The 16,271-nt window shown below is 38.3% G+C and overlaps 1 protein-coding gene across 5 annotated transcripts in view; it reads left to right on the top strand.

Annotated features, from left to right (window-relative positions):
* The window catches only part of shroom2a (shroom family member 2a), a 90,697-nt gene extending 79,811 nt beyond the window's left edge, over window positions 1-10,886 (top strand). For 4 of the 5 annotated variants that reach the window (XM_062039029.1, XM_062039028.1, XM_062039031.1 and 1 more), the window contains 5 exons: window positions 1,859-2,206; window positions 4,503-4,988; window positions 6,271-6,436; window positions 6,494-6,766; window positions 9,477-10,884. In XM_062039029.1, coding sequence (XP_061895013.1) covers window positions 1,859-2,206; window positions 4,503-4,988; window positions 6,271-6,436; window positions 6,494-6,766; window positions 9,477-9,749 — 1,546 coding nt within the window. In that variant the 3' untranslated portion in view covers window positions 9,750-10,884. Of the gene's footprint in view, window positions 1-1,858; window positions 2,207-4,502; window positions 4,989-6,270; window positions 6,437-6,493; window positions 6,767-9,476 lie in introns of all 5 variants that reach the window. The other variant, XM_062039027.1, reaches the window with a different exon arrangement.
* The last annotated feature ends 5,385 nt before the right edge of the window (window positions 10,887-16,271 follow it).

The raw sequence follows: 16,271 nt of genomic DNA, 5'->3' as shown, positions 1-16,271 counted from the left end.
AATTCTAAAATGTAATGTTAGCAAGTAGCTCACATAGCTATGCTAGTGTTGTTAACCTAGCATGACGTTAAAATGTCATGTTAGCATGTATCTTACATAGCTACGGTGGTGCTGTTAACCTAGCATGATGTTAAAATGTAATGTTAGCATGTAGCTCACATAGCTATGATAATGTTGCTAACCTAGCATAATGTTAAAATGTAATGTTAGCATGTAACTTGCATAGCTATGCTAGTGTTGCTAACCTAGCATGATGTTAAAATCTAATGTTAACATGTAGCTCACTTAGCTTTGTTAATGTTGCTAACGTAGCATAATGCTAAATGTAATGTTAGCATATAGCTATGCTAGTGTTGTTAACCTATTATTATGTTAAAATGTAATGTTAGCATGTAGCTCACATAGCTATGTTAATGTTGCTAACCTAGCATAATGTTAAAATGTAATGTTAGCATGTAACTTACATAGCTATGCCAGTGTTGCTAACCTAGCATGATGTTAAAATGTAATGTTAACATGTAGCTCACTTAGCTTTGTTAGTGTTGCTAACATAGCATAATGCTAAAATGTCATATTAGCATATAGCTATGCTAGTGTTGTTAACCGAGCATGATGTTAAAATGTAATTTTAGCATGTAGCTCACATAGCTATGCTAATGTTACTAACCTAGCATGATGTTAAAATGTAATGTTAGCATGTAGCTCACATAGCTATGTTAATGTTGCTAATCTAGCATAATGTTAAAATTTGATGTTGACATGTAACTCGCATAGCTATGCTAGTGTTGCTAACCTAGCATGATGCTAAAATGTCATATTAGCATATAGCTATGCTAGTGTTGTTAACCTAGCATGATGTTAAAATGTAATGTTAGCATGTAGCTCACATAGCGATGCTAATGTTATTAACCTAGCATGATGTTAAAATGTAATGTTAGCATGTAGCTCACATAGCTATGTTAATGTTGCTAATCTAGCATAATGTTAAAATTTGATGTTGGCATGTAACTCGCATAGCTATGCTAGTGTTGTTAACCTAGCATGATGTTAAAATGATGTTAGCATGTAGCTCACATAGCTTTGTTAATGTTGCTAACCTAGCATAATGCTAAAATGTAACGTTAGCATATAATTATGCTAGTGTTGCTAACCTACCATGATGTTAAAATTAAATTTTAGCATGTAACTTGCATAGCTATGGTGGTGTTGCTGACCTAGCATGATGCTAAATGCAACGTTAGCTATGCTATGCTGGTGTTAATGATAATAATAATCATGGATTAGACTTATACAGCAAGTGAGAACCCATCATTCATTCACACACTTCCTGTATGTCACAGAAAGTATGAGAATGTGTGAGCTGCTGCCTCACCCTCTTGACTTATATAATCATCTCATATTTGTCAACATACTCACACAAAGTTAGCACTTTTCTGTCGTCTTCGTGTCCATCCATCTCTGTTGCGTTATTTGATTGAACATGAAACTCGTGGCGCTCCTGTAACGAGAAGGACAACACCTGGATTTCCCGGCCCAAAATAGACAGTTGATTAGGGAGGGGGCGTGGCCTAGTGCAGTGGGGAAAAAGGCAACTTTTCTCATGCTGGTTTTGAAGTGCTATCATATTTTGATATGCTGAAAATAACCAGACTGATAAAAGTGAAAAGTGCCAAAATGGTGTGTTGCGTTCAAAGACACTGCGGTGTAAGAGTTGCGGGGAAAAGCAGAATTGTTTCTTCCTGCTGGAGGGTTTGTGGCAGCTCAGATATTCCTGCGCCGGCTGCCAGCGGAGGGAGGAGACTTTCCGGAACCTTCTTGTAACGAGAGAAGCTCAGCGTGGTTTTGTTGTGACCCGCAGCTCCCCGGAGGGAGCAGCGAGGGACGGCGAGCGTGCGTCCGCGGCTCCCGACCGCACTCCCGCACAGCTCCTCCCCTCGCCGACCCAGGATCCCGCCAAGTCGCCGGCCGCACCCAGGAGGCAGCCGGCCCCGCCCAAATGTCCTAAGCAGCAGTCCCCGAGTCACACCCGCAGCGGCGAGGCCAACCCCGCCCACCCTCCTCAGGCCGAGGCCCAAATGGCGGCGGACCATCTGCCTGGGAGGACGCCGGCCGCCATGGAGGCGCCACGCCCACCTTCGCCACACTTTTCCCCGCAGAGACTCAGCGACAAACCTCCCATCTGCCTGCAGGACCACCACTCTAACGGGTAACTACTCCTTTTTCTTACAAGTTTCACTAGAACATTCCATGCTAATGTTAGCATGTTAGCTTTTCTTCCGATTTTTACAGGAATTAACCTCATTGGTGCTTGATGAATGCTAACTGTTACCATGCTAATGTTAGCATGTTATCTTTTCTACCGATTTTTACAGGTATTGACCTCATTGGTGCTTGATGAATGCTAACTGTTACCATGCTAATGTTAGCATGTTTTCTTTTCTACCTATTTTTACAGGTATTAACCTCAGAGTCATATATATTGGTTCTTGACACATGCTAACTGGTACCATGCTAATGTTAGCATGTTAGCGTTTCCGATTTTTACAGGAATTAACCTCATTGGTGCTTGATGAATGCTAACTGTTACCATGCTAAAGTTAGCATGTTAGCTTTTCTACCTATTTTTACAGGAATTAACCTCACAGTCATATATAATGGTGCTTGATGTATGCTAACTGTTACCATGCTAATGTTAGCATGTTAGCTTTTTTACTTATTTTTACAGGAATTAACCTGACAGTCATATATATTGGTTCTTGACACATGCTAACTGTTACCATGCTAATGTTAGCATGTTATCTTTTCTAGATATTTTCAGGTATTAACCTCACAGTCATATAAATTGATTCTTGGCGCCTGCTAACTGTTATCATGCTAATGTTAGCATGTTATATTTTCTAGCTATTTTTACCAGTATAAACCTAAGAGTCATATATTTTGGTTCTTGACACATGCTAACTGTTAGCATGTTGACATTAGCATAATAATTTTTTAGCCAATTTTGCAGGTAGTCACATATTGTGGTACCTGACACATATTAACTATTAGCATGCTAATTTTAGCATGTTATCTTTTCTAGCTATTTTTACCAGTATAAACCTAAAAGTCATATATTTTGGTTCTTGACGGATGCTAACTGTTAGCATGTTGACATTAGCATGATAACCTTTTAGCCAATTTTGCAGGTAGTCATATATTGTGGTATTTGACGCACACTGCTAGCATGTTAACGTTAGCGAGCTAATTTTGCTGACACACACTTCAAATGTTATATATTTTAGTACTTGATGCACGCTCACTGTTGTCATGCCAATGTTAGCATTTTATCTTTTTTAGCTAATTTTGTCGGTATTAACCTCAGAGTCATATATGTTGGTTCCTGTCGCATGCTAACTGTTATTATGCTAGTGTTAGCATGTTATCTTTTCTAGCTATTTTTATCCGTATAAATCTAAGAGTCATTTATTTCGGTTCTTGACGCATGCTAACTGTTAGCATGTTGACATTAGCATGACAACTTTTTAGCCAATTTTGCAGGTAACTTCAGAGTCATCTATTGTGGTATTTGACGCACACTGCTAGCATGTTAATGTTAGCGAGCTAATTTTGCAGACACACACTTCAAATGTTATATATTTTAGTACTTGATGCACGCTTACTGTTGTCATGCCAATGTTAGCATTTTACCTATTTTTAGCAATTTTTGTAGGTATTAACCTCAGAGTCATATAAATTGGTTCTTGGCACATGCTAACTGTTATCATGCTAATTTTAGCATGTTATCTTTTCTAGCTATTTTTATCCATACAAACCTAAGAGTCATTTATTTCGGTTCTTGACGCATGCTAACTGTTAGCATGTTGACATTAGCATGACAACTTTTTAGCCAATTTTGCAGGTAGTCATATATTGTGGTATTTGACGCACACTGCTAGCATGTTAATGTTAGTGAGCTAATTTTGCAGACACACACTTCAAATGTTATGTATTTTAGTACTTGTTGCACGCTCACTGTTGTCATGCCAATGTAAGCATTTTATCTGTTTTTAGCTATTTTTGTAGGTATTAACCTCAGAGTCATATAAATCGGTTCTTGGCGCATGCTAACTGTTAGCGTACCAGCTTTTTAGCACATTTCGCGGGTAACTTCAGAGTTATATTGTGGTACTTGACACATATTAACTATTAGCATGCTAACATTAGCATGCTAACCATGCAGAGACACACTTCATATGTTGTATATTTTACTATGACACATGCTTACTGTTGTCATGTTAATGTTAGCATGTTATCTTTTTTAGCTGTTTTTTTCAGGTATATATATATATATTTATATATTTCATGCTAGCCGTTAGCATGAAATTAGCATGTTATCTTTTTTAGCTGTTTTCTTCAGGTATATATATATATATATATATTTATATATTTCATGTTAACCGTTAGCATGCTAGCTTTTTAGCCCAATTTTTTTGGAAGTCAACATGAAAGTGTTTTCGTCCCAGGGTGGAGAACGTGCCGGAGAAGCCTAAAGTGAAGAAAGTTCCCGTCAGGACCCCGCGGGACCCGGAGAGCGGCTCCTTAGCGGCGAGCAGCGGCCCCGACATGAGCAGGCTGGGCAGCCTGGGGGGCGGCGGGCAGGACTCGCTCTTCTGTGCCTTCAGTCGCCCGAGACCAGCTGGGTCTTCACCGCCCGGTCCGCCCCAGACCCCGGAGGACCCTGCCAGGACCCGTGTGGAGGACCCCGACAGGACCCGTGTGGAGGACCACGCCACGGCGAGGGTCTCTGAGGAGCAGAAGAGGGAGGAGCTGGCCCGGGACATCATGGACAAGGACAAGTCCCTGGCGGAGATTCTGGACCAGAGCAGGATGAAGACCACCATGGACCTGATGGAGGGCATCTTCCCTGAAGGGGAGCAGCTGCTGGACGCAGCACACCAGCGCAGGAAAGTCCCGTCCAAGCCCGCCACCTCACGTCCTGTTGAGGAGAGGTCAGCCTCCATTTTTAACTCCTTGAAGACTTCTGACACTCTTTTGACTTTTTACTCTACTTTTATAAACAAAGACCAGATTTTATTCATGTTATTCAAGGTCACATTGATGTCTAACAGTAAAACTACTAAGCAACACTAGCATAGCTACATGCTAACATTACATTTCAACATCATGCTAGGTTAGCAACACTAGCATAGCTACACGAGCTACATGCTAACATTAAATTTTAACATCATGCTACATTAGCAACACTAGCATAGCTACGCGAGCTACATGCTAACATCATGCTAGGTTAGCAACACTAGCATAGCTATGTGAGCTACATGCTAACATTACATTTTAACATCATGCTAGGTTAGCAACACTAGCATAGCTATGTGAGCTACATGCTAAGATTACATTTCAATATCATGCTAGGTTAGCAACACTAGCATAGCTATGTGAGCTAGATGCTAACATGACACTTTAACATCCTGCTAGGTTAGTAACAGTAGCATAGCTATCTGAGCTACATGCTAACAATGCATTTTAACCTCATGTTAGGTTAGCAACACTAGCATAGGTATGTGAGCTACATGCTAATATTACATTTCAACATCATGCTAGGTTAGCAACACTAGCATAGCTATGTGAGCTACATGCTAAAATTACATTTAAAATCATGCTAGGTTAGCAACGCTAGCATAGCTATATGAGTTACATGCTAAGATTATATTTTAAACATGCTAGGTTAGCAACACTAGCATTGCTATGTGAGCTACATGCTAAAGTTAAATTTAACATCATGCTATGTTAACAACATTAGCATAGCTATGTGAGCTACATGCTAACATTACACTTTAACATCTTGCTAGGTTAGCAACACTAGCATAGCTAAGTAAGACACATGCTAACATTACATTTTAACATCATGCTAGGTTAGCAACACTAGCATAGCTTTGTGAGCTACATGCTAACATTACACTTTAACATCATGCTATGTTAGCAACATTAGCATAGCTATTTCAGCTACATGCTAACATTACATTTTAACATCTTGCTAGGTTAGCAACATTAGCATAGCTAAGTGAGCTACATGCTAACATTACACTTTAACATCATGCTAGGTTAGCAACACTAGCATAGCTATGTGAGCTACATGCTAACATTACACTTTAACATCATGCTATGTTAGCAACATTAGCATAGCTATGTGAGCTACATGCTAAAATGACATTTTTTACCATAACATAAAACAACATTAGCTGTTCATAAAAAATGTCATGTTCTTCATTAAAGAGAAAAGGAGGACGGTATGGTTGCCATGGTGACCAGCTCAGCGTACTACAGTACTTCAGCCCCCAAAGCCGAGCTCCTCATCAAAATGAAGGACATGCAGGATCAGAACAAGGACGAGGACGAGGACTACGATGACGAGCTGGACATGGACTTGGCCAACAAGAAGGTAAAGTTGATGAAAGTAATATGTGGATTATGACTGAACCATGTCTTGATGGAGCAGCAAGAGCTGATCTCCAGCCTGAGCCAGAAGCTGCAGGTCCTGCGTGAGGCGCGCCACAGTCTGCAGGAGGACGTGCTGGACAACAACACTCTGGGGGAGCAGGTGGAGGCCCGAGTCCAGCAGGTGTGCAAGCCCAACGAGCTGGACAAGTTCCGCATGTTCGTGGGGGACCTGGACAAGGTGGTCAGTCTGCTGCTGTCCCTGTCGGGGCGCCTGGCCCGGGTGGAGAACGCCCTCAACAGTCTGGACCAGGACGCCACGCCCCAGGAGCGAGTACGTACACACCAGTTTTTGCTCTTTTATGTTAGCAACAAGTTTGGATTCATAACCAGAGCCCAGTCCCAAACCTTTTTGCTCCCATTGTGTCCAAACACTTACCCATTTTTAAAGTTTTATTACATTAATGTGTAATTAACCTGTTATTAATCATTAGTAAACTAACTATGTCCAAATCTCCCCAAACTTGTACAATTGCTGCAAATGTGTTATGAATAGTAAGTCATTATTATAAATACTAAGTCGTTATTATTGGAGATGTCCGATAATATTGGCCTGCCGATATTATCGGCCGATATATGCGTCAAAATGTAATATCGGAAATTATCAGTATCGTTTTTTTTATTATCGGTATCGTTTTATTTTTTAAATTTTTTTTTTTTATTTTTTTTTAAATTAAATCCACATAAAAAACACAAGATACACTTACAATTAGTGCACCAACCCAAAAAACCTCCCTCCCCCATTTACACTCATTCACACAAAAGGGTTGTTTCTTTCTGTTATTAATATTCTGGTTCCTACATTATATATCAATATATATCAATACAGTCTGCAAGGGATACAGTCCGTAAGCACACATGATTGTGCGTGCTGCTGCTCCACTAATAGTACTAACCTTTAACAGTTAATTTTACTAATTTTCATTCATTACTAGTTTCTATGTAACTGTTTTTATATTGTTGTACTTTCTTTTTTATTCAAGAAAATGTTTTTAATTTATTTATCTTATTTTACTAATTTTTTTAAAAAGTACCTTATCTTCACCATACATGGTTGTCCAAATTAGGCATAATAATGTGTTAATTCCACGACTGCATATATCGGTTGATATCGGTATCGGTTGATATCGGTATCGGTAATTAAAGAGTTGGACAATATCGGAATATCGGATATCGGCAAAAAGCCATTATCGGACATCCCTAGTTATTATGAATAATAAGTCATCATTATGAATAATAAATCATTATGAATAATAAGTCATTAATAGCATCAAAGGTTAATAACTTAAAAGGATGGTTATGAATAATAAGTCGTTATTATGATTAATAAGTAATTGTTATGAATAATAAGTCATTATAGCCTAAACGGTTAATAACTTAAAATATGTTATGAATAATGAGTTATTATTATGCATAATAAGTCCTTACTAGCATACAAGGTTAATAACTTAAAGGATTCCTATGAATAATAAGTAATTATTATGAATAATAAGTTATTAATAGCATAAAAGGTTAATAACAAAGGATGGTTATGAATAATAAGTAATTATTATGAATAATAAATAATTATTACGAATAATAAGTCAATAATAGCACAAAAGGTTAGTAACTTAAAATATGGTTATGAATAAGTCATTATTATGAGCAACTATGATAACTATGAATAATAAGTCATTATTATGAATAATAGATCATTATTATAAATAATAAGTCTTTATTATGAATAGTAAGTCATTATTATGAAGAATAAGTTATTATGAATAGTAAGTCATTATTATGGATAAGTCATCATTATGAATTATGAGTCGTTATTATGAATAGTAAGTCGTTATTGTGGATAATAAGTTATTATGAATAATAAGTCGTTATTATGAATAATACGTGCTAATTAGGACTAATAAGTGCTAATTATGAAATATAAGTGTTGAATATGAACAATAAGTCATTATTGTGAATATGCCTTCATTATTATGAATAATAAGTCATTAATATCATAAACGGTTAATAACTTAAAAGATGGTTATGAATAATAAGTGGTTATTATGAGTAATAAGTCGATATTATGAATAATAAGTGGTTAATATGAGTAATAAGTCGATATTATGAATAATAAGTGTTTACTATGAACAGTAAGTCATTATTATGAATAATTAGTGATAATTATTAAGTTAAAGTACCAATGATTGTCACACACACACTAGGTGTGGCGAAATTATTCTCTGCATTTGACCCGTCACCCTTGATCACCCCCTGCGAGGTGAGGGGAGCAGTGAGCAGCAGCCGGTGGCCGCGCCCGGGAATCATTTTTGGTGATTTAACCCCCAATTCCAACCCTTGATGCGGAGTGTCAAGCAGGGAGGTAATGGCTCCCATTTTTATGAATAATAAGTCATTATTATTAATAATAGGTCATTATTATGAATAATAAGTGATTATTATGAACAATAAGTGATTATTATGAATAATAAGTGATAATTATGAGTAATAAGTCATTATTATGAATAATAAGTAATTATTATGAACAATAAGTGATTATTATGAATAATAAGTGATTATTATGAATAATAGGTCATTATGAATAATAAGTGATTATTATGAACAATAAGTGATTATTATGAATAATAAGTGATAATTATGAGTAATAAGTCATTATGAATAATAAGTGATTATTATGAACAATAAGTGATTATTATGAATAATAAGTGATAATTATGAGTAATAAGTCATTATTATGAATAATAAGTGATTATTATGAACAATAAGGGATTATTATGAACAATAAGTGATCATTATAAATAATAAGTCATTATTATGAATAATAAGTGGTTATTATGAATAATAAGTGAACATTATGAGCAATAAGGGATCATTATGAATAGTAAGTGATCATTATGAGTAATAAGTGGTTATTATGAATAGCACCAAAGGGTGGAGGTGACAAAGGCGGTGCAAAAGGTTTCACGTGCTTTGGCGTCTCCCTCCAGCGTACGCTGACAGAGAAGAGGAAGCTGCTGATCCGGCAGCACGAGGACGCCAAGGAGCTGAAGGAGAACCTGGACCGGCGGGAGCGCGCCGTCTACGAGATCCTGGACAGCTACCTGGCGCAGGAGGGCATGGCGGACTACGAGCACTTTGTCAAGATGAAGTCGGCGCTCATCATGGAGCAGCGCAAGCTGGAGGACAAGATCAAGCTGGGCGAGGAGCAGCTCAAGTGTCTGCTGGACAGTCTGCCCCTGGACCAGAGGCGGGCCTTCTGACACGCTGCACTTCCTGCCTGTGTCCAGCAGAGGGGGTCAGACACACACTGTACATTGCATCAAGCCTTTCCTTCTTCTAGTAATTTATTGTAGCCTTTTGGGTCTGCACAGGAAGTCCACACCACCTCACTTCCTGTTTATCACCTCACCAATTTCACTTCACTTTTTGTTTTTTCAATATTTGACCCACAGACTTTTCTTTGCGTGACAGAAAACGACAAACTATTCAGTACCAATCACTTGGATGTGCTACTTTTGTTTACACCGCATCTTCTTCTTCTTGCCTTGTTTGCACCACTCGTGTGGCTTCTTACATTTTCACTCACTTCTTTCCAACTTTAAAAGACACAACTTTGTTCTGCCTTTGAACAAAGGTGTCCCGTTTTTTTGACAACCTGTTCTAAAAATACAAATAAAAACTGTCAGGTTCAAACATCGATGGCATCTATTAAAACAGACAAGAAGCAAGGAAATAAACAGAGACAGGATTCAATTTCGCTCAATTTGAGGAGAAACGTGTCGACCTGTAACCTCTTACAGTGTCACCCACGCTCTGGTGAAAGATTGTACGCCACCTCTTTTTATTTGGACCCCTGTTTACATAACAACAGCTGTTTCTAAAGGAATGGGGGGTATGTAAACAGCCATTGTTTTCGGCCACATTAACACAAAACAAAAAGATGCCTCGGGCTTGGACTGGTCCTGGATCGAGCTTGGGCAGGTCTTGGATGACAATAGATAACCCCCTCCCGTCTCTTCCCATCGTACGCAGCGGAATTTTCCAAGCCTTTGGCTTGGTGCAACAAAGACAGCCTCTTGTCTGTTCACTGGGAACTCAGAGAACGGAAAGTTTTTTGATAATTTACATACAATTTTTCTGACAAAAACAGTGGAAGAAAAGAGCAAATGTGACAATAAATAGTTGCAATGTTGACTCCAATAACGCAACGCTGCTCTCCAGGCTGTTTTTTCTCTCTTTAAAACTGCTCAAAAAATAATAATGAATCAAAATCAATGTTATGAACTATTTACATATTCCAGGCTCCGGTTATTTCACACTTTGAAACATTTTGGGGGTAAAATATTGTATATTTTTTGGCCAAAAACAAAAATGTATTATCGATGGCTGAATATGAAGTTGATCTAGAGTTTTAAGCATTGAAAATAAAAAAAATAAAAAAATGTATGACTAATTTTTAACACTTTAATGAGTGGGACCCTTTTGGATCCTGAGAATTTTATTGGTGGTTTAATTGGTTCAATTAAACCAAGACAGAATTCAATTTAGCTCAATTGAGGAGAAACGTCTGGGCTGTACTCTTGTACAGTCTCCCACCACACTCTGACGAAAGATTGTACACCTCCTCTTTTATTTGGACTTTCCCTGATTACATGGCAACGGCTGTTTCTAAAGGAAGGGGGTCGTAAACAGCCGTCGCCTTTGGTTACAAAACAGTTTGAAGAAAAGGTGCCTGGAGGGGGGTCAGGTCCTGCTTCCTCTCCGCTTTGTAGATCTCGGGTCACGACAAAATCTTCCTGTGGATTACAATACATCAAAGAAACTGACACCTTCATGTCGCTTCCCATCCTACACAGTGGAGTTTTACAAGCCTTTTGATTGGTAAGATCAAAGACCGCTTCTGTCTGCTCGCCGGGAACTCATTGAAACACAAGGTTTTGTGATAACTTAGATACAATTACTCTGACAAATCGAATGCCAGATATCGGTCTCCGGTGGCTTTCACTACACGCACAACATCCCAGAAGACATAGCGAGATCGCATTGTACATGCGTATAGTGACATTGTACCTGTGTATAGTGACATTGTACCTGTGTATAGTGACATGGTACCTTTGTATAGTGACATTGTACCTGTGTATAGTGACATTGTACCTGTGTATAGTGACATTGTACCTGTGTATAGTGACATTGTACCTGTGTATAGTGACATTGTACCTGTGTATAGTGACATGGTACCTTTGTATAGTGACATTGTACCTGTGTATAGTGACATTGTACCTGTGTATAGTGACATTGTACCTGTGTATAGTGACATTGTACCTGTGTATAGTGACATTGTACCTGTGTATAGTGACATTGTACCTGTGTATAGTGACATTGTACCTGTGTATAGTGACATTGTACCTGCGTATAGTGGCATTGTACCTGTGTATAGTGACATTGTACCTGTGTATAGTGACATTGTACCTGCGTATAGTGGCATTGTACCTGTGTATAGTGACATTGTACCTGTGTATAGTGACATCGTACCTGCGTATAGTGACATTGTACCTGTGTATAGTGACATTGTACATGTGTATAGTGACATTGTACCTGTGTATAGTGACATTGTACCTGCGTATAGTGACATTGTACCTGTGTATAGTGACATTGTACCTGTGTATAGTGACATTGTACCTGTGTATAGTGACATTGTACCTGTGTATAGTGACATTGTACCTGTGTATAGTGACATTGTACATGTGTATAGTGACATTGTACCTGTGTATAGTGACATTGTACATGTGTATAGTGACATTGTACCTGTGTATAGTGACATTGTACCTGTGTATAGTGACATTGTACCTGTGTATAGTGACATTGTACCTGTGTATAGTGACATTGTACCTGTGTATAGTGACATTGTACCTGTGTATAGTGACATTGTACCTGTGTATAGTGACATTGTACCTGTGTATAGTGACATTGTACCTGTGTATAGTGACATTGTACCTGTGTATAGTGACATCGTACCTGTGTATAGTGACATCGTACCTGTGTATAGTGACATCGTACCTGTGTATAGTGACATTGTACCTGTGTATAGTGACATTGTACCTGTGTATAGTGACATTGTACATGTGTATAGTGACATTGTACCTGTGTATAGTGACATTGTACCTGTGTATAGTGACATTGTACATGTGTATAGTGACATTGTACACGTGTATAGTGACATTGTACCTGTGTATAGTGATATTGTACCTGTGTATAGTGACATTGTACCTGTGTATAGTGACATTGTACCTGCGTATAGTGACATTGTACCTGCGTATAGTGACATTGTACCTGTGTATAGTGACATTGTACCTGTGTATAGTGACATTGTACCTGTGTATAGTGACATTGTACCTGCGTATAGTGACATTGTACCTGTGTATAGTGACAATGTACCTGTGTATAGTGACATTGTACATGCGTATAGTGACATTGTACCTGTGTATAGTGACATTGTACCTGTGTATAGTGACATTGTACCTGTGTATAGTGACATTGTACCTGTGTATAGTGACATTGTACCTGTGTATAGTGACATTGTACCTGTGTATAGTGACATTGTACCTGTGTATAGTGACATTGTACATGTGTATAGTGACATTGTACATGTGTATAGTGACATTGTACCTGTGTATAGTGACAATGTACCTGTGTATAGTGACATTGTACCTGTGTATAGTGACATTGTACCTGTGTATAGTGACATTGTACCTGTGTATAGTGACATTGTACCTGTGTATAGTGACATTGTACCTGTGTATAGTGACATTGTACCTGTGTATAGTGACAATGTACCTGTGTATAGTGACATTGTACCTGTGTATAGTGACATTGTACCTGTGTATAGTGACATTGTACCTGTGTATAGTGACATTGTACCTGTGTATAGTGACATTGTACCTGTGTATAGTGACATTGTACCTGTGTATAGTGACATTGTACCTGTGTATAGTGACATTGTACCTGTGTATAGTGACATGGTACCTGTGTATAGTGACATTGTACATGTGTATAGTGACATTGTACCTGTGTATAGTGACATTGTACCTGTGTATAGTGACATTGTACATGTGTATAGTGACATTGTACACGTGTATAGTGACATTGTACCTGTGTATAGTGATATTGTACCTGTGTATAGTGACATTGTACCTGTGTATAGTGACATTGTACCTGCGTATAGTGACATTGTACCTGCGTATAGTGACATTGTACCTGTGTATAGTGACATTGTACCTGTGTATAGTGACATTGTACCTGTGTATAGTGACATTGTACCTGCGTATAGTGACATTGTACCTGTGTATAGTGACAATGTACCTGTGTATAGTGACATTGTACATGCGTATAGTGACATTGTACCTGTGTATAGTGACATTGTACCTGTGTATAGTGACATTGTACCTGTGTATAGTGACATTGTACCTGTGTATAGTGACATTGTACCTGTGTATAGTGACATTGTACCTGTGTATAGTGACATTGTACCTGTGTATAGTGACATTGTACATGTGTATAGTGACATTGTACATGTGTATAGTGACATTGTACCTGTGTATAGTGACAATGTACCTGTGTATAGTGACATTGTACCTGTGTATAGTGACATTGTACCTGTGTATAGTGACATTGTACCTGTGTATAGTGACATTGTACCTGTGTATAGTGACATTGTACCTGTGTATAGTGACATTGTACCTGTGTATAGTGACATTGTACCTGTGTATAGTGACATTGTACCTGTGTATAGTGACATTGTACCTGTGTATAGTGACATTGTACCTGTGTATAGTGACATTGTACCTGTGTATAGTGACATTGTACATGTGTATAGTGACATTGTACCTGTGTATAGTGACATTGTACATGTGTATAGTGACATTGTACCTGTGTATAGTGACAATGTACCTGTGTATAGTGACATTGTACCTGTGTATAGTGACATTGTACCTGTGTATAGTGACATTGTACCTGTGTATAGTGACATTGTACCTGTGTATAGTGACATTGTACCTGTGTATAGTGACATTGTACCTGTGTATAGTGACATGGTACCTGTGTATAGTGACATTGTACATGTGTATAGTGACATTGTACCTGTGTATAGTGACATTGTACCTGTGTATAGTGACATTGTACATGTGTATAGTGACATTGTACACGTGTATAGTGACATTGTACCTGTGTATAGTGATATTGTACCTGTGTATAGTGACATTGTACCTGTGTATAGTGACATTGTACCTGCGTATAGTGACATTGTACCTGCGTATAGTGACATTGTACCTGTGTATAGTGACATTGTACCTGTGTATAGTGACATTGTACCTGTGTATAGTGACATTGTACCTGCGTATAGTGACATTGTACCTGTGTATAGTGACAATGTACCTGTGTATAGTGACATTGTACATGCGTATAGTGACATTGTACCTGTGTATAGTGACATTGTACCTGTGTATAGTGACATTGTACCTGTGTATAGTGACATTGTACCTGTGTATAGTGACATTGTACCTGTGTATAGTGACATTGTACCTGTGTATAGTGACATTGTACATGTGTATAGTGACATTGTACATGTGTATAGTGACATTGTACCTGTGTATAGTGACAATGTACCTGTGTATAGTGACATTGTACCTGTGTATAGTGACATTGTACCTGTGTATAGTGACATTGTACCTGTGTATAGTGACATTGTACCTGTGTATAGTGACATTGTACCTGTGTATAGTGACATTGTACCTGTGTATAGTGACATTGTACCTGTGTATAGTGACATTGTACCTGTGTATAGTGACATTGTACCTGTGTATAGTGACATTGTACCTGTGTATAGTGACATTGTACCTGTGTATAGTGACATTGTACATGTGTATAGTGACATTGTACCTGTGTATAGTGACATTGTACATGTGTATAGTGACATTGTACCTGTGTATAGTGACAATACAAGGCATTCTATTCTATTCATTCTATTCTAATTAAGGCTTCAGTTACTTCACATCAAATATTACACTTTGACAATTAAAAATATTGCATATTTTGTGTTTTTGCCATAAAAAAAACAAGATTTTCCACAACAAAAAGAGCGTCAAACATAAAAAAATACAAATTAAACTTTATATCGACAGATCTGAAGTTAATCTAGAGATTTAAGCATTGGAAGAAAATAATAAATGACTTATTTTTAAAAATGTTATGACTGGGACCACACTTAGAAAGAATGTGAAGGATGATTTTGTCTGTAGTAAAGTTTATTATTAATAGTTGTCCATCTCTAATGAACAAACATATTTGTTTACGTATCTCAGCCAGAAGTATAAGTGCTACCAAACAACAGAAGAGGGTTTTCAAGCTCTGGCTTCTCCTTGGCACTGTTGAAAGCCATGAGCCCTGCCAGCTAAAGCGAGCAGACGCCATAAGGACTTCCTGTCCGTGACGTCACATGGTCCTCAGTACTCGTGTACCAAAGCTGACGTTGCGTGCGGAGGACCGAATGTGGCGTTACACCATGTGACCACTGACGCTTCCTGCTGACGTGTGTCAGCGATGGTGGCCTTCCAAGTGTGCTTTCAGAGGGCACTTGAGCTTGGATAAGTGGAAACGCTGCTCAGGTCACCAGGGAGTGTTTGCGTTGAGGGCTTCATTTAAAGTGCTGATGCAGCAATAATCACCTGCTCACACTTGTCTTCAACCAGGAAGTGACATCCCAACCTGAAATGTTTTATTGTTGTGTC

This window comes from Entelurus aequoreus, linkage group LG27, assembly GCF_033978785.1.
Source record: "Entelurus aequoreus isolate RoL-2023_Sb linkage group LG27, RoL_Eaeq_v1.1, whole genome shotgun sequence".
Lineage (NCBI taxonomy): Eukaryota > Metazoa > Chordata > Actinopteri > Syngnathiformes > Syngnathidae > Entelurus > Entelurus aequoreus.
Note: the sequence above shows the minus strand (reverse complement) of the source record. Positions and strands in the feature narration are given on the sequence as shown.